Source organism: Macaca thibetana, chromosome 7 (genome assembly GCF_024542745.1).
Source record: "Macaca thibetana thibetana isolate TM-01 chromosome 7, ASM2454274v1, whole genome shotgun sequence".
Taxonomy (NCBI): Eukaryota; Metazoa; Chordata; class Mammalia; order Primates; family Cercopithecidae; genus Macaca; species Macaca thibetana.
This window is the reverse complement of record NC_065584.1, coordinates 139,550,340-139,569,007: the sequence shown is the minus strand read 5'-3', so window position 1 is coordinate 139,569,007 and position 18,668 is coordinate 139,550,340. Positions and strand designations below refer to the sequence as shown.

The 18,668-nt window shown below is 37.8% G+C and overlaps 2 protein-coding genes across 2 annotated transcripts in view; one reads left to right on the top strand and one right to left on the bottom strand.

Moving 5' to 3' along the window:
* Positions 1–18,668, bottom strand: part of PIGB (phosphatidylinositol glycan anchor biosynthesis class B) — a 210,878-nt gene that overhangs the window by 160,395 nt on the left and 31,815 nt on the right. The window lies entirely within an intron of this gene.
* On the top strand, positions 262–17,057 carry RSL24D1 (ribosomal L24 domain containing 1). Its single transcript, XM_050799812.1, has 6 exons — positions 262–521; positions 4,834–4,947; positions 6,612–6,684; positions 11,490–11,553; positions 14,184–14,269; positions 15,353–17,057. Exons 1-6 carry the CDS (start codon positions 441–443, stop codon positions 15,424–15,426), a joined length of 492 nt encoding a protein of 163 aa, XP_050655769.1. The 5' UTR covers positions 262–440; the 3' UTR covers positions 15,427–17,057.

Here is an 18,668-nt window from a genome sequence, read left to right as displayed (position 1 = left end):
GTCACCATGGGACGAGAATGGAGGGCTGGTTTAGGGCAGGCAGTAGACAAACGAGTTAAGACAGCGCACTCGAGAGCACTCCGGAGCAAAGCACAAACCAAAGATACATAAAACGTGCGTAAATGCCGACATACAGAGAGAAAAAAAATAGGCGCTGTGAGAGCGAGTTCAGAAGGTGGCGCAAAACCGTATTTCCCCAAAGTAAGAGCGAACAGGTCTAGTCTGCAGCTCTGCGCCTGCGTCAAACGGCAGCGCTTTTGACCGCACGGCCACGGCAGGCACAGTCGTGTTCGCTTCTCGTCTAACTGACCCGCGAGAACTAAGGACGCTTGCCTTTTTCCGGTCGGGGGAAGGGGGAAGAAGGTCACTTCCGGTGACGCGGCTACGTCACTTCCTTTCAAGCTTGGCGTTTGTTTGGTGGCGTCTCACGCGGGTTCAACATGCGTATCGAGAAGTGTTATTTCTGTTCGGGGCCCATCTACCCTGGACACGGCATGATGTTCGTCCGCAACGATTGCAAGGTGAGGCGACCGAGACCACTCTGCGCTTCAGCCTAGCTTCCGCGGTTCCTGGGCGCGGCGACTAGGTGCCGGGTGCTTCTGCGTCTGCCGGGTTTGGCCCTGGTTGCTCCCGCTGTTCCCGTGGGAGGGTGGCTTAACTGGGGCTCCGGTCTCAGCGTTCCGCTTCGGGCGTTTCTCCTTCCCGGTGTCCCGAGTGGCGCTGGCTACCAGGCCACCCTTGGGTGGCGTTGGCAGCGTGGAGCTTCAGGAGCGATCCCAGCTGGCGCCTACCAGGAATCTTGGATGTCTGTGAGGGCTGTTTGGCCACTCGTGTACGTGGGCCACGTTCTTGAATCCAGTAAACTTTGTAGAGTGTATACGCTGTCAGGCATTATGCTAAGGTCCATACTAAAGTGTAGAGGTTGATGGAAGTGTTCCGTATTGCTTAATAGTAGACTTATCTATTAAGTCTACTGCAGGTAGTACTGTATTAGGTACTGCGGGTGAGTTGGGGAGGGTCCCGTACGGAAAGACTCAGAATGGAGGTGATATTTATCTTGGATCCTGAATTTTGCGGGAGAAAGAGCGGAGGGGGCCTTCTAAGTGGTAGGAAAGTGAACATTTTGAGAAAAGGCAGACAACGGTGCAAATCCACTTGTTTGAGTAAGTGACTGGATTGGAAATGATGATAGAGCCTTGGGCGTAGGGCTACAAGTATAATTATAGTAAATGTATAAACGTAAATACTAAATGAGTCCTAGTTGTGAAAGACGTTTTGAATGGTACATGAGTTTGTCCTGTCATTACAGAATGAATCCCGTTCCTCTCTTTCTCAGAGAAACACATTGTTGCTCAGAATTTGACTTCTTAAGTTTGCTTCTGAATTACTGGGCGTTTACAGATTCCTGGTTTCCACCAGATCTACTGGCTTGGAATCTTTAGGGGAGGGGAAGAGGGTCTAAGAATCTGTATATTAAGGTGAATTTGACATGCTAAAGAATTACAAGTCTGACTTCACTTTATATCTCTGTAACAGATCAAAGATATTGACCCCATTAATTAGATGCAAGGGATTCAGCTGAAAATGAGGGACCAAAGCTATGTGTGGTAAGGTAAAAGAACGTAGAAGGTTTTGAATACTTGCTCTCAGGAACATGATAAGAAGTTTATAAAAATGGACCAAAAGATTGCCAGGTTGGAGTCTAATTCAGAGTAGGCAGTATGGTTTTATACATGATCTCGTTACGATTTTGTGATTTTCGTCCAGGGTGCTTGTCAGCTGGATACTGGAATTAGAACGACAGATCGTGAGAGCTGTCAAGACCTGGGTATTAATTTGGTAGACACAGTGGAAGTTAAGTTGATGAAGAATAAGGACAATGTTGAGTTGGTTGGGAGTCAGCTTGGCCTAAGGAAGACCAGTGGATCCAGAAGAGAGTTGATGGAGGAAATAAAAGATAGAGGGCCTGAAGCACTAATAAAGAAAAAGTATCTCACCTTTTTTATGTTCTTGATTTCCAAGTCTAAATCTCCTGAGCTCCAAATCTGAATTTTCCACTGGATGTACCTCACAGTGGGCCTACTGAAAGAGAATTCATTAGTACCTCAAATCTTTTTGCTCTGTGAATTAATACCACTCTTAAGTGCCCAAATAGTTTTGCTAGAAACATGAGAGTCATCTTTGAATCTTTCACCTTTTGTATCTAGTTATCAAGACTTACCTATCCTGCCTCTGAAAAAATAATGGTGCCTTTGCCTTCTTTCTGCTTTCCTGCCCTAGTTCAGATTAGGCACTTACTATTATAGCCTCTTACATAGTCTTTTTTTGGGGGGCCGGATCTCACTCTCTGTTACCCAGGCTGGAGTGCAGTGGTGTGATCATGGCTCTCTGCAGCCTCAGTCTCCTGGGCTTAAGCAGTCCTACCTCCTCAGCATCCTGAGTAGCCGGGATTGCAGGTGTGCACCACCATGCCCAACATTAAAAAAAATTTTGTAGAGACGGGGAGATTAAATTTTTTTTTTTTTTTTTTTTTGTAGAGACAGGGACTTGCTATGTTTCCCAGGCTTTAACTAGTCTTTCTGCCTTTATTCTCTTAGTTTCTGAGACTGTTGTTAATAGAAACTTCACCTTTTACTCTTCTTAGGCATAAATGGATTAAGGGTAGAATTAATGCTAATTCTCCATATTTGCACATACTTTGCAAACAGGAAAAATACAGTCTTAATGAGGGTTTAATACATGTTGAGGCCGGGCGCGGTGGCTCAAGCCTGTAATCCTAGCACTTTGGGAGGCCGAGACGGGCGGATCACAAGGTCAGCAGATCGAGACCATCCTGGTTAACACGGTGAAACCCCGTCTCTACTAAAAAATACAAAAAACTAGCCGGGCGAGGTGGCAGGCGCCTGTAGTCCCAGCTACTCGGGAGGCTGAGCCAGGAGAATGGCCTAAACCCGGGAGGCGGAGCTTGCAGTGAGCTGAGATCTGGCCACTGCACTCCAGCCTGGGCGACAGAGCTAGACTCCGACTCAAAAAAAAAAAAAAAAAAAAAAAAAAAAAAACAAAAAACATGTTGAATTAGTGGAATAAGAAAAGTTTGAAGACCTTTGAGTCCAAGGTATGGGGGATCATTTGTTAGCATGTTAGCATTTAGGGGACTAAATTAAAAGAGAAACTTGAGAACATAAAGCTTTGCCTGACACATAAGCCATCCACCTCTTACACCACCATAGATTTAATCACTTCCTCATATGTGTTTACATGTTACATTATACATGATTATAGCTTTATCCCATTGTTTATATCCTAGTCAGATCTCGGTCTTTCTTGATTGCAAAGTGAGACTATCACATTGCTAGACTAAGCTTTTCAAGGTAGAATACCAAATTTTAATTGTTCTTGTATCCTTAGCACTGGTACAACATCAGGCACATAGATACTCCTTATTTGCTGATTGAATCCCCTTCATACCTCCTCTGGTTCCAAGTCTCTTTAGATCCTTCATTGTGCCTTTCAGGTAATACCTATTAGATAAGGAACCAAGTAGATTCCTCATTGGATCTATTTGGAATTGAGAGGAGCCAAATCAAGTTTAGTCCTCCTGCTAGATAAATAGTAGAAAAAGGAATTTGCCTAAGGGTCATCTAATAGATATTAAATGTGGGAGGCTTTTATTTAAAAAGGTAATAGTATTTTGGGCTGAAAATACGCAAATGAAATTTCGTTTCACAATGATTTTAATGTATTCATTTTTTATTTATGATTTCATAGCAGGCTACTCCAGGAGATTTTAGTAGTTCTTATATTTTCTAGTCCATTTGAAATTAACTCAAGGATATAGACATGCTTTCACTCTAGTCTCTTAGGAGAAGGCTCTCTAGGAGGTATGGGCCTGGATCGGATTAAACTAATAGCAACAGTCTCTAAGAAAACTGTCCTACTGTGTGTAAGTGACCTACTTGAGGTTCCCCATAGGGCAACATATATAGAAGGTGAAAAGTGGTATGATTTGTGATACATACACAGGCTTATTTAGTTTGAAGTGTTTGTACTGTTTATTTTGACCTATTTATCTGTCATACCTTCTAGGTATAATTCAACTTAATTTTCTCTACCAAGATCCACAAACCCCAAATAATTACTTTTTGTCTTCCCACTTTCTCCAGCGGCATACACAAATTGCAGTGTGTTCTAAGGCATTACGAAATAACAAAATAATACTGTTAGATTTATAAAATGAGTCCTAATAAGCCATTTCAGGAACATGTTGAAGCATCATCAAGTTGTAAGTTAGCACTATTAAAGGATTAAATCTTTTAGGATGAAGATGGAGAGTTAAAGTAGTAAAGAATGTTGTTGGCAGATCTATGGATAAGTCGAAAACAAATCTATTAGAGCACCAGTTTTAGCTGCTTTTGAAATTATTTTGTGCTTTCAACAAGGAAGACGGAAAGACTCAAAAGGAGATTTCAGAATGGTTGTTTGAAACTTTTATTCCCATTGAGGTATAGAGACAGTGAATTTTGAAAATTATCCTGAATTAAGAAAGGACTTAAATGACTTTACTTAAACTATTCCCTTTATTTGAAATAATTTTTCTGTTATTCTATACAAATGATTAGTAATTTAAAATAATATTTTCAGGGCCCTTAGCCTTTGGTTGGGATGATGTTTGACAGTCAAAAAATAGTTGTTTCCATTTAATCTGATATATCTTACACATTTCTAAATGGCAGTTTAAGTAGAAGGGCATGTATTTTTTGTGTAGCAGGAGTAACATCTTATGATAGAAAAGTTTTTAATGTTGACTTCTCAATATTTTAACTTTTCTTGTAGGTGTTCAGATTTTGCAAATCTAAATGTCATAAAAACTTTAAAAAGAAGCGCAATCCTCGCAAAGTTAGGTGGACCAAGGCATTCCGGAAAGCAGCTGGTAAAGAGCTTACAGTGGTGAGTACAGTTAGCTATCAATAGAGTTTTTACACGTTTCACAGTTTTAGTATTTGAAGGGTGTATGTCATTTAATCAGTCATGGCAAGGCCTCCTATAACGTGATTAATAAGTGCCTTATTTGTATTTGGCTTTGGAAATAATCTCATTCTCACATGGTCCTGAAAACTGTAATTCTGTGGAGCTACTATTTTTAGCTCTTGCAGAGAAAGGAAAATCATTTAAATGGCTTGAGATGAAGTTGGGAATTGCTACTGAAAGATTTTGAGATGAAGTTAAGAGAAAGGATTTCTGAACAGCAGTCAAGGCTCAGGTGAAGTTTATAATAGACTCATTTATTGGTTTCTGGATTTCCTTAGCAGGGCTTTGTATCTGAGAGCAGAGAAATTAGTAGTGTTGGTGTGAGGAGGACTAGAGCTAAGTCAAGGGGGAAGAAAATTTAATGGAGTGAGCCTCCATCATTATATTGTTACATTGAATTGATAAAAGGATATTTTGAAGCTGTCCACGTTCAGTCCCTGTAAAGAAAGGAGATGAAAATGCAGTACAGGCTACCTTTGAGGGAGGAAGATCTTTTAAACTGTCCCTTTCGTCCATGGCCTCCTTTACCCACCAAACCTATGACCCCTTTCCCACCTTTTTATTGCTAAAAGGCAGTCAGTATCTGCAAGCATTTTCCATCAAGCCCTTTCCTGGCTTCCTTAATACCAGAGCTTTGCGGTGAATGTAAAGAGTATCGTTTGACCAGATGCAAGGCCAAATCATAATTACTGTCACAAAAATAATTTTCATTCTGGACGAGAAGAAGCATAGCAGCCTAAATGCAAGTGGCAGCTGCCTGAGGAAAGACTGCTAGTCACATTTACTGATTACTATTTAGCTTGTGGCTGAGGTTATTATGCTCCGAATAAAGGTGTGTATATATAAAAGAAATAGTAGCTAAATCCAGAGGTGGTGCTGTTTTATATGCCTGTCAGATAGATTTGAAAACCAAGAAATACCTGTAGCTTTTCCAAAATTGTTTTGTGTGTTTTAAGATTAAAAGGATCATTAACTGTAAAAATACCAGCCACTAGCAGTGGTAACAGTCTTTGGAGGAGATCTGAAGAAATGTAGGGCCTGACTTACATTCTGCAGAGTAGCACCTCATTTGTTTGAAGATATATATAGTTTTCATACCTTTTTGCTATAACAGATAGATATTTGGTTGAACCATATGAAGTTTTCTCTCTCTTTTTTTCTGTCTCCTACAGGAAGGACATGGAATTCTTGATGTTGACTTTTTTTGATCTGTGAAAAATGGCAGTTTCATATGGTTCAATGTAATTCAGAGTTTTCTGGCTTTGAATCATATCTGGGAATGGAAATGGGGAAGGTTTTTCCGTTTGTAATCCTGGTAATTGTCATACGCCGTTCTGAGGGATGGAGGTGTTACCGACTCCTCCTCTCTCTTTGAGAATCACCGTTATATAGAGTTATGTTTTCAGTAGGGAGGTGTGAAAGGAGAAAAAGTTTGAAAACCTGTATTCTCTGAGATCACCCTGAGGGGTGAATCTTGATGTATGTTCACTCAGAACACTTATGAAAAGGAAGATGTTTTAAGAAATATTTCCTTTCTACTTTTCTTAAAACTTTATTTTTATCTCCTCTGTTCCCTCTTACAGGATAATTCATTTGAATTTGAAAAACGTAGAAATGAACCTATCAAATACCAGCGAGAGCTATGGAATAAAACTAGTAAGTCACAGAAAAATACCAATAATTTTGAGGAGAGACTGGTTTGGGATAATACTATAACTTTAAGTGTCAGCTTGTTGTTTAAATATTGAATTTTCCATTTGTCATCGCCTGGCTTTTATTATTTTATCCTCATTTTAATGGTTCTGTTGTAGTCATATCTTTTATCATTTTTTTTTTTTTTTTTACAATTGGCTGGTGTGTTCATTTTAAAATAATGTAATTATTCACTTTGATACTACTTGAAGTGCCCACACAGAGGTGTAAAAACATACAAGTAGCTGAAAAAAATAGAGAAGGAAAATACCGTTTTAGGGTGAGTGTGGGACAGTTAAAATACACACAAAACCTAACACACTTCACATGTTTAGACTGTATAGTTTAGGATATAAACTTGTATTCTGTATACCTTATAATTAAAATTAAAAAGTGTAGTGCTTAAGGTCATCATTACAAATGTCCTGAGAATTTCTAAGTGTTTGACTTAGGTAAAAAATGAAGTTGTAATCTTCTGAAATTAAAAGCAATAATACCTAGTTTTTTCTTTTTTTCCCTGAAGTAGGCAGAAAGTTTAATGAAAAAAGTCCCATATGTAGAAAAAGTTAATCCCTTAAGCTCGCTTGTAGGTTCTACAACATTTGTGTATGTTTGGATGTTTGGGACCCTTGGCCCTGCCTTTTTATTATTATCATTATTATTATTATTATTATTATTTTTTCTTTGAGAGTCAAAGTGTTGCTCTGTCCACCCGGCTGGAGTACAGTGGCATGATCTCGGCTCACTGCAGTCGCTGCCTTCCAGGTTCAAGCAGTTCTCCTGCCTCAGCCTCCTGGGTAGCTAGGATTACAGGCGCATGCTACCACACCTGGCTAATTTTTGTATTGTTAGTAGAGGTGGGTTTTCACCGTGTTGGCCAGGGTGGCCTTGAACTCGTGACCTCAAGTGATCCACCCGGCTTGGCCTCCCAAAGTGCTGGGATTACAGGTGTGAGCCACCACGCCGGGCACCGGCCCTGCCTTCTTTTCTTCCCATGGTTACCTTTGTGCAGCCTGTAGCCATTTCTAGTGTTGGGTGTGGGGGTGATGTGGTTTGTTAACCAGAGTCTGTAAGGCTTAGAATTCCACAAACTTTATTACTCTCCTAATAGATCATAGGCAGGGCATCCCTTTCTGTACTCCAGTCAGTCACGAGACTTCAGGGGAAGAATTGAAAATGTGTGGACCTTTGTAGTAGTATTTACACCTTCTAAACCAGGGGCATCCAATCTTTGGCTTCCCTGGGCCACATTGGAAGAAGAATTGTCTTAGGGCACATATGAAATACACTAACACTAATGATAGCTGATGAGCTAAGAAAAAAAAAATTGCAAAAAACTCTGTTTATGTTTTAAAAAAGTTTACGAATTTATGTTGGGCTGTGGGTTGGTCAAGCTTGTTCTAAAGCTTTGTTTACCCTGGACCATGTGGAGAAATTGGAGTTTAGATTTGGAATTGCCTTTTCTATACTTAGCCCTAATTATTGTACCCTTTGGGTCTCTCCCACCCCCTTTTTAAAAAAAAGGTCTTTTCCTTCTGCTTTATAATTAGAGGAAGAGTTCATTTCTGAAAAGCAATTGATTTTTATTGGGTTTATTTGATAAGGAAATAACACTTATTGAAACTCAAGGATTTCTAAAGAGATTAACTTATAGGATTATTAAATTGATTTCAAAAGGCATCCTTATCAAGGACATTATTGGAAAGTCCTGAAGCATTTCTTTTTTTTTTTTTTTTTGAGACGGAGTCTTGCTCTGTTGCCCAGGCTGGAGTGCAGTGGTGTGATCTCGGCTCACTGCAACCTCTGCCTCCCGGGTTCAAGCAATTTTCCTGCCTCAGCCTCCTGAGTAGCTGGGACTACAGGCACATGCTGCCATGCCCGGCTAATTTTTTTTGTATTTTAGTAGAGACAGGGTTTCACCATGTTACTCAGGCTGGTGGCAAGCTTCTGAGCTCAGACAGTCCGCCCGCCTCAGTCTCCCAAAGTGCTGGGATTACAGGCGTGAGCCACCGTGCCTGTCCTGAAGCATTTCTGGATTTCATTCAGTTTTATTTCATTTTGACCTTTGCTTTTGTTGTTGTTGTTATTGCTTGAAGACAGCAGCTCCAGATCATTTTTACATATTTTGTAACTGCTTTGACTTAGTGGGTATTTAGGTGGTTGTTGAAATGAGGTGCATATCCAATTTCAGTGATACGTGAATAATCAGTTCTATGGTCCACCATGCTAGTTTCGTGTTATATTGCTCGAGAGAAATACTGCTGTGTTCTGTATGACTTCACATGCTGTAATGGTAATGTTCTCTGCAGTTCTTACTTTCTTTTAATTCATTGCACATTTATTAAGCACTGCCTGTGGTATACAAAGATGAGCAGGTCACACACAGTCTCTGCCCTCTAGGTGCATTTACTGAGTACTCCTATTTTATTGTTTCTGTTAGGTTTTATTACAGAGTCTCATTCTGTTGCCCCCCTCATTTGTACATCTGTAAATTCTGTAAGAAACAGTGCTTTGTAGATTTTTTTTTTTTTTCCCCTGCACTGATTCTGCTTTCCTTTTTACTGGGATCCTAAAAATAGTTTTTTCTAAGAAGATCTGCTAAGTGGACAGTATGAGTGCTAGGTATATAGGATGAGAGTCTTTGGAATTTAAGATTGTTTCCTGGTGTTTTACACAATTAATAAAAGTTGTTTTCAGTATTGTTCCAGAACAATATATTATTCTTCTAAGAGATTTATTGATTCTCCACACCCCTCATATTTCAATATCATTTGGTCTATAAACTAATCTGTTGACAAGAGTTGTATGTTCATTACTTACATTATCAAATTATGTGAGGACATGGATTGAACAACCTTTGTTAAGGTATTGATGTCTGTAGAAACAGTAGTATGTTAGAATTTCAAAAATACCAGGAAAAGTAGTTTGCACTTTATCCCTCATGGCTGTCTGTGTTGCAGGTGAATTTTTAATGTCTTCAGGTTTTTTTTTTTTTAACTTTTTACTTATTTTTGTTGAACTTTTTTCTAATCTTAGTAGCTTTTGGGGTACAAGTGGTTTTTTTGGTTACATGGATTAATTGTAGATTGGCAAAATCTGAGATTTTAGTGCATCCATCACCTGAGTAGTGTACATTGTACCCAACATATAGTTTTTACCCCTTACCCCACCCCCACTTTTGAGTCCCCATAGTCCATTATATTGCTCTGTATGCCTTTGCGTGCCATAGCTTAGCCACCACTTGTAAGTGAGGACATACAGTATTAGGTTTTCTATTCCTGGGTTACTTCATTTAGAATAATGACCTCCAGTTCCATCCAAGTTGCTGCAAAAGACATTGTTTTGTTCCTTTTGTTGGGTGAGTACTATTCCATCATGTATAAATACCGCATTTTCTTTACCCACTTGTTGGTCGATGGGCGCTTAGGTTGGTTCCATATCTTTGTAGTTGTGAATTGTACAGTCAGATGCTTCTTAGGTTCAAAATATTTCAATCTTCTGGAATATTTGGAAATACAGTATATTATTCTTTGGAAAGGATTTTCCTGCCACTTGTGTTTATTTCCCTTCTAAATAAGTTTAAAGTGTGGAAATGCTTCTGAGTACTAGAACTTGTCCTGATTTTTGCTGAAAGACAAAGAAAAAAAGTTACATATCCAGCATATTATTAATTCTGAGCTACAGCATATGCAGATTTATAGTTGACATTTTCTTAGAATTATTTATGTAAATGTTGCTTTAATACTAGAGGTCTTAAAGATTGTCCTGGTGGTTTTTGTTAAAATGTAGATTCAGATATAGGTTTGTGTGGGGCCTGAAATCCTGTGTTACCGTTTTACTCTTTTTAAGGAATAAGTGTACTTTTGGGAGATACTTTAAGACTATATAAATATCTTATTCTGTAGATCTGCAGACTACACTGTAAAGAGCTAGATCAGAAGTTGTGGTGTCTGAGCCACTGAGCACTTGAAATGTGGCTAGTCTAAATTGCGTTGTGCTGTAAATGTGAAATGAATGCTGGATTTTGAAGACAATATGAAAACAGGAATAAAATATTTCACTAATAATTTTATATAGATTGCATGTTGAATGACAGTATTTGGAAAATTTGGGTTAAATAAAATGTATCATTAAATTTCCACCTGTTCCTTTTTACTTTAAAAAATATGGCTACTAGAAAATTTAAAATTTCATATGTGGTTTGTCTTTCATTGGATAGTACTAATAGAGATTTTAGAGCATAGTTGAACTCAGCCCCCTTTTAGCCAATGCTCCTGTAGACATTTTCTAAAACAGTTGGATTTTTGTGGTCTAGAACATATTAGTATTGATTGATTGGTTCATTCTGCCAATATCATGTGCTGACCATATCCCAGGCACTTTAAGTGTTCATAACCAGAAAGATGCTGTCTTTATTCATGGAAATTACAAGTTAAGAATGAGATTAGTTGTCAATAGTCCAAGTTCTCTTTATACTAAAATTTGAAAAGCATTGGATTGGTTTAAAGTGGAAGGAAAATTTAACAGCAACAGAGACTTTTGTCAAATAAAAATTAGAGAAATGATACTTGTTAGACAGAATGTTGAGAGTGATGATGGCCATGAGTATATACCTTCAGCTTTTTGAGTAGGGATTGTTTTTGTAATGATTTTTTTTCATGTAAATTCATTTCTAAATCAGAATAATAAAGAAGTGCTTGTTAATGCAGTTGTTGATCATACTGCTTGAATGTGCGTACATTTGCTAACTCTTATGAACTTTTTTGTAGTTGATGCAATGAAGAGAGTTGAAGAGATCAAACAGAAACGCCAAGCTAAATTTATAATGAACAGGTATGAATATTTATGTGGAGTAACTTTTGGAAAGTAATTACTAGTAGATATTTAGAGGCATTCGTATTTTTTTTTTTTTAATTTTTTATTTTGACATAACTTCAGACTTACCAAAAACTTCCAGGAATAATATGAAGAACTCTTGTATATTCTGCTAGCACTTTACATTTACTTTATCCCTGTCACAGTGTATTGAAGACCATAACGCTTTTTCCTTCTAAGTATACTGAAGTGTATGTAATCTAAAAATAACATTCTCTTAAACACAGTGTGGTTATCTATCAGTCAGGAAATTAACATTGATATAATACTATTATATAATCTATGAACTTTGTTTAGACCTCACCAGTTATTCTGATTACGTCCATAGCAGTGGAAAGTCCTTCATATTTCTTCAGGCTCCTTTAATCTGGACAGTTTCTCATCTTTCTTTATTTTACATGACAGTGATAGTTTTGAAGAGTATAGGTGAAGTTATTGTATAGAATGTTGTTCAATTTGGGTTTGTCTGATATCTTCCTCGTTAGATTTTGTTTAGGCGCCTTTGGCAGGGATGTCACAGAAATGATGGCATACCCTTCTCATGCATCATATCGGGAAGCACATGATGTCACCTTTCTGGTGATGTTAACTTTGATCATTTGATTAAGGTGATGTCTGTTAGATTTCTCCACTGGAAGGTTACTAGTTTGTTTTCCTTATAATCGGTACATCTCTTGGGGGAGATACATAGAGATTCAGTAAAGAGCCTATTACTCCTCAAACTTGTACCTACTGGTTTTGGTTTTCATTAGAGTCTTGCCTGAATCAGTTACTACTATTGTTGTGATTGTTGCCAAATGGTGGTTTTTCTAATTCCATCATTTCTTCTACATTTTTTAGTTGATTTTCTCATGTAAGAAAGAACTTTCTCTTTTCCATCAATTTCAAGATTTATTCCTTCACTCATATTACATCTGTGTGTATTCATGGATTCTTTTTTCTTTTTTTTTTTTTTTTGAGACGGAGTCTGGCTCTGTCGCCCAGGCTGGAGTGCAGTGGCCGGATCTCAGCTCACTGCAAGCTCCGCCTCCCGGGTTTACCCCATTCACCTGCCTCAGCCTCCCGAGTAGCTGGGACTACAGGTGCCCGCCACCTCGCCTGGCTAGTTTTTTTTTTTTTTTTTTTTTTTTTTTTTGTATTTTTTAGTAGAGACGGGGTTTCACCGTGTTAGCCAGGCTGGTCTCAATCTCCTGACCTGGTGATCCGCCCGTCTCGGCCTCCCAAAGTGCTGGGATTACAGGCTTGAGCCACCGTGCCCGGCCGTATTCATGGATTCTTATGGTATACATTGGGTTATAATTCTTTATTGTCATTATTTATTTTGATGTTCTAAGTGGCCCACGTTTGGCCTGTGGGAGTTCCTTCAGGCAGACTGTTATGTCATTTTGACAGTTCTCCTCATTCTTTGAGTGCATTCATGTTTCATAGGTAACAAGATGTTTCCCCTTCCCCAGCTTGGAATCAGCTATTCTTTTCAGAGCAGGACCATTAGCTTTAAAATTAATTGCTATGGAATATGTCAAGGAAAAGAAGCACGTGCCAGCAGCTTTGTGGCTTAAAAATTTTAAAGCATTTCAGAAAAATGTTTGAGGACTAGTCTGTTAGCATTTTTATTGAATATCATGTGTTTTGTGCTCTTTTAATTACCCAATGGTTTTTTAAAAATTATATAACAGAGATTTATCTATTTGAGAAGAAAAGATCTAGGCACTGTAACAGTTAAAGGGTTAAAGATAGTTTTATGTAGTAGAGTACTCCTTCTTTTTTTTTTTTTTTTTTTTTTTTTTTGAGACTGAGTCTCGCTCTGTCGCCCAGGCTGGAGTGCTGTGGCGCCATCTTGGCTCACTGCAGGCTCCGCTTCCCAGGTTCCTGCCATTCTTCTGCCTCAGCCTCCCTAGTAGCTGGGACTACAGGTGCCCGCCACCACGCCCGGCTAATTTTTTGTATTTTTAGTAGAGACGGGGTTTCACCATGTTAGCCAGGATGGTCTCGACTCCTGACCTCGTGATCCGCCCATCTTGGCCTCCCAAAGTGCTGAGATTATAGGCGTGAGCCACCGCGCCCAGCCAAGCACTACTTCTTTTCATGACTCACATCCTTCGTTTACTCAGCAAATATATATTGAGCTCCCATTTTGTGCCATTCTTAAGTAGAAAGAATGAATGCATGAACAAGTGTTGTGGTAGGGTAGGAATCCTATTTTGAGCTAATTATGAAATAGAAAACCACAAGTTTGAGTTGTTAGGGAAGAAAATGTACATTTGTGAGGGCTTAACAGGTGACCTTACCTTAGATTTGGGAATAAGTGTAAGGTATACATCTCTTTTAGGTTATGTTCACCACTTGCCATTTGGGAATAATGTGAGAGAACTGAGAGGCTCTTTATTCACTTGGTGTTGATGCTGCTGCTGGATGGGGGGTGTTGTGGGGAGAAGAAAGGGGAGTGAACAGAAGGGCAGCCATCATGTTTCCATTCCCCATCTGTGGGGCTAACTGAAGTAACAACATTTAGAAGCTGTATTGTGAACTGATGCCGCTTAAAGCAGTGTTAGCAACTGAAATTTTGGCTTTAATGTATTTTGTTGTAGATTGAAGAAAAATAAAGAGCTGCAGAAAGTTCAGGATATCAAAGAAGTCAAGCAAAACATCCATCTTATCCGAGCCCCTCTTGCAGGTGAGTACTATGTTGCACAGGAGTTTACTGCTTTAAGAAGAAAAATGAAAAATCTAGATTTTTGTGGTCTGTGTATTTGGGTACCAACTAACTTTGGGTATTTTTTCCTTTAAATACTATCTTTCCCAATGTATGATATGATTTGGTCTATTAAAATGTAATTTATTCAGTGTATTTCCCAGTTGTAATCTATTTATATGGTGTTTTTTTTTTCCCTTCATTGAATTCTATGTTCCGTATCTCCCCAAGTTAAGCAAAATTATTTGAGCAATAGTTTTGTAGATGATTTTTGGACAATGTTTTATATTAGTGTTTCTCAAACTTTGGTCGGTCTCAGAATTACCAACTTGGGGAACTTAGTATAAATACATAGGCCGAGGCTCTTTGAGTCTGAGCCACTGTTCAGTAGCATTCCAGGTGATTCTGATACTAAAATTTGGACTACTGTTTCTTTTACTCAGCTAACACCAAGTACAGTCTCTTATGCAATTTACTTAGGTAGATCACTTAAAGGGAAAGAAATGTTAGTAAAGGTCAAATTCTGTAATCACATGTTGAGTACGTTTGTGTAAATCTACTTGTATTATTTTTGTACCAAATTTTATTAAAGTAGACAAAATTCTGGAGCGTTTGTTTCACATATACATGATAACAAACTGATAGTCAAAAAGCACCAGAAAGGAACCATTGTTATCTAATTTTTTAGGTAATCCTTTTTGAGGTAGATAGAACAGTGTTAAGAGCAGGGACCTTGGATCCAGATGGCCGGAGTTCACATGCCAGCGCTTTGACTTATATGACTTTCTAGTTGAGTGACCTTCAGCAAGTTAATCTGTCTTGGAGCCTCAGTTTTCTCATATTTAAAATGGGGGTTGTTAGGAGGGTGAAATGAGCAAATGTATGTAGAATGTTTATTTGATGCATGACATATCATAAGACCTATGTTAGTTTAGCTGTTATTAAATTTCTTAGGAATGGCTTATATTACTTTAAAACATGCAGGATCCTTTATAAAGTGTTGATGTGAATTCTGTAAGGTCACATTGAATTAAGTTGTTTATTTTTTACTTGTTTTTATTAAAGGCAAAGGGAAGCAATTGGAAGAGAAAATGGTACAGCAGTTACAAGAGGATGTGGACATGGAAGATGCTCCTTAAAAATCTCTGTAACCATTTCTTTTGTGTACATTTGAAAAGACCCTTTGGATACTTGGAACTGCTAAATTATCTTATTTTTTACATAAGGTCACTTAAATGAAAAGTGATTAAAATACATCTTTCCTACATTGCCTTCTATATAACATCAGGTATTACAGATGTTAGATTGCATCTCAGTGTTAAATCTTCACTGATAGATGTACTTAAGTAAATCATGAAAATTCTGCTTATAACTATAGAAGTGAATTGTGGATGTAAAATGGTTATGCCATTTGGGTAATGGCACTAGGCAGCATTTGTATAGTAACTAATGGCAAAAATTCATGGCTAGTGATGTATAAAATAAAATATTCTTTGCGGTAAAATATTCTCTTTGTTAATGTTATAGAAGAGGGGGATACAAAAAGGAACTAACAATTTGTATGGCAGTATCAGATATTATTTTTGTTTTAGTATTTCCTGTTTTGGTTTATTTGCATCTTAGAAGAGCATAATGACATTGTTTGATGAAACCTAAATTATGCTGGACTGTTTTGACCTGGTTTAACCCTTCTGATACGTAGTTGTGGATGTTGGGGATGAGAACTGAATAATCTTTGCCTGGAGTGCCACTACACTCTAGAATTTCCACTTTGGAGAATATTCAGTTCTCACTTGTGATTCCTGGTAGAACAAACTTTATTTTTCTAGCCCAGCAGTGATCTAGAAGCAGAGGAATCCCAGTGCCTTTTAAAAGTTATTATGTGGTTTTCTTTTAAAAAGCTGCTGATTTTGGAAGGTAGAATTTATGGGTACAACGTATGTTCATTATTTGTACGTAAAATAAAACCATTTAAAAAGTAATGTGATATTTATTATTTAAAGGCACTAAACAAAGATGAAGTATTGATTATCTGGAAGAAGAAATCTTCCTCCACACATCCCATTTAAGTAGGAGATACATTTAATTAAAGAGAAATAGATACTTAACGTTTCTGTGTTTTTACATTGTTTACAATTTTAAGTATGTTAAAGATACTAAGTAACTATCAGTTTGCATAATTTTTTTTTAAGGTAGAATGTAGAAAAAATGACTAATTCTTAGCCTTCCATAATTATAAAGTAATGGCTCATTTTTTATTTCAGTATTAGGTAGTAAAACTAAAGCTGTAGACCAATGCCTGGACCAAGTGTTAGGAGAGCTGAGTTCCAGTGTGGTTTTGCCTGGGTATTTTTCTTTGTAAACAATATTATTGATTGAAGATTAGGGGAAATGATACATGTGAGGAAAGACATTTGTAAAGTTTCTTGAGTTTTTACTACATACCATATTCATTTTTTAAAGAAATAAACATTTTAAAAGTTACATTTGATTAGGAAACAAGTGTCCTACACTGCCAGCGAAGGAGCAAGCTGCCCGTGCCTTGCGACCATCAATTTGGGGGAAATTGGGCTGAATTGAAGAGCTGATGTTGCATCTTAAGTTTAGCATCCAAACAGTTTTCTTCCTTTTCATGATTTCATAGAATTTTGAGAACCCAGATCTCATTCTAAACTATATGGATAGAAATGCCATAATTTTTTTTTTTTTTTTCCATCCCACCATAACCCTCTAAGCCTGTTTGGATCACTTCCCATGAAAATGTTGTCTGAGAGGTTGTTATGGTATAATACTTTTAGGCTACTTTGTTTCAGGTTGTTTGGTAGAGGCCTGTGCTGAGTAGCTAGTAGTGAAACAAAGCAAAATGTTTACTACGGGGAACTGTTTTTTTATTGTTTCCTTTTTTTTGAGGCGGTCTGACTGTGTTGCCCAGACTGGAGTGCAGTGGCGTGATCTTGGCTTAACTGCAACTCCTGCTTTCCTGGCTCAAGCCATCCTCCCACCTCATCCTCCCAAGTAGCTGGTACTAAGGCTTACTCCAGCTTGCCTAGCTGATATTTGTCTTATTTTTTTTTTTCATAGAGACAGGGTTTCACCATGTTGCCCAGGTTGGAACAATATAGGATTGGAAATCATGGGAAGGGATATCCTTAACTCATATACCTTACAGTACCTTGTCAGAATATAGAAAAACTATTTTTAAAAATTCTTATTTCTTAAAAATAGAAACCTTAGGTAGAAGTTTATCTTGTGAATAAACTTCTGTATCTATAAGAGTTTGAGAAGAGTTTAGAAGAGTAAGTTTAGAAGAGTTTGAATTCAGAAGAGTTTGATAAGATTGGCCTATTTCACAATATCTCATGAAGCAGATAGCATTATTCCCATTTAAAGATATAGGTAGAAGAATCTGAGGACTAGGTAACCTGCTCCTCCTTTACCACAGAACTAGAAGATCAAGGTGTTAGTGATTTGTGTTTATACACGTCTGTTTCCCTGCATTTATGTAGGATTTTATCCAGAGCCTCGTATATCAAGTCTTCACAAGCCCAGATAACAGCTAAGAGAGCGACACTCGACTGTGACTTGGTTTCTTCATCTGAAAAAATGAAGATAGTAACAAGACCAACCCTGGAATTCTTTGCAAGGATTCAATTAGTTAATACATGTGAAATACTTAAAGGCCACCATCATAGTAAGCTAGTGTTAAAATGTTAGCTATTAGGATTGGTTGTGTGTGGCCACACAAAACTTAACAACAGCAGTGGGATTTGACTTGGGAGAAGGGTGGAGACTGTTAAGGTTTGGGGATGACTGTGGCTAAATTGAGTGAAATCCACTTAACAAAAACAAGGACATGTATGGTTTAAAATGTCAATTTTAGCCTTTAAGTCAGCCAGAAAGTTCTATTATTAAGAAGAGCATCTCATTGCATCAGCATTTTCTGTTGTGAAGAGTGGGAAGGGGAAATACGTTTTTGGTTCCTCCTAGTTTGAAAAAATGAATAGTTTCCTGTAATCTTAAGGGATAATTTAAGTGACATAAGGGAAGTTATTTTTCCCTCTGCCCTTTAATTTACATTTTAAATGGAGATCTGGAAAAAGACATCAGACTTTAATTGCTCACAGCTTAATGTAAATTCTCATATCCAATGAGGAGTTTTGCGTAAAAGTTAACATGGCAGCTTGCTGAATTGTGTTGAAAAGACAAGGGGAAAAACATCAACGTTAAACACTTAAAATAAAAACTAAATTTCAAGGACTCTGGAAGGATTTCCCAGTCTATACTCCTTTATTACTATGTTGTGGGATTGAACAGGAGATCCACAAATTATACCTTGCATGTCTTCATGTGATTTGAATTGTTTCTACAACGGGGGAAATTA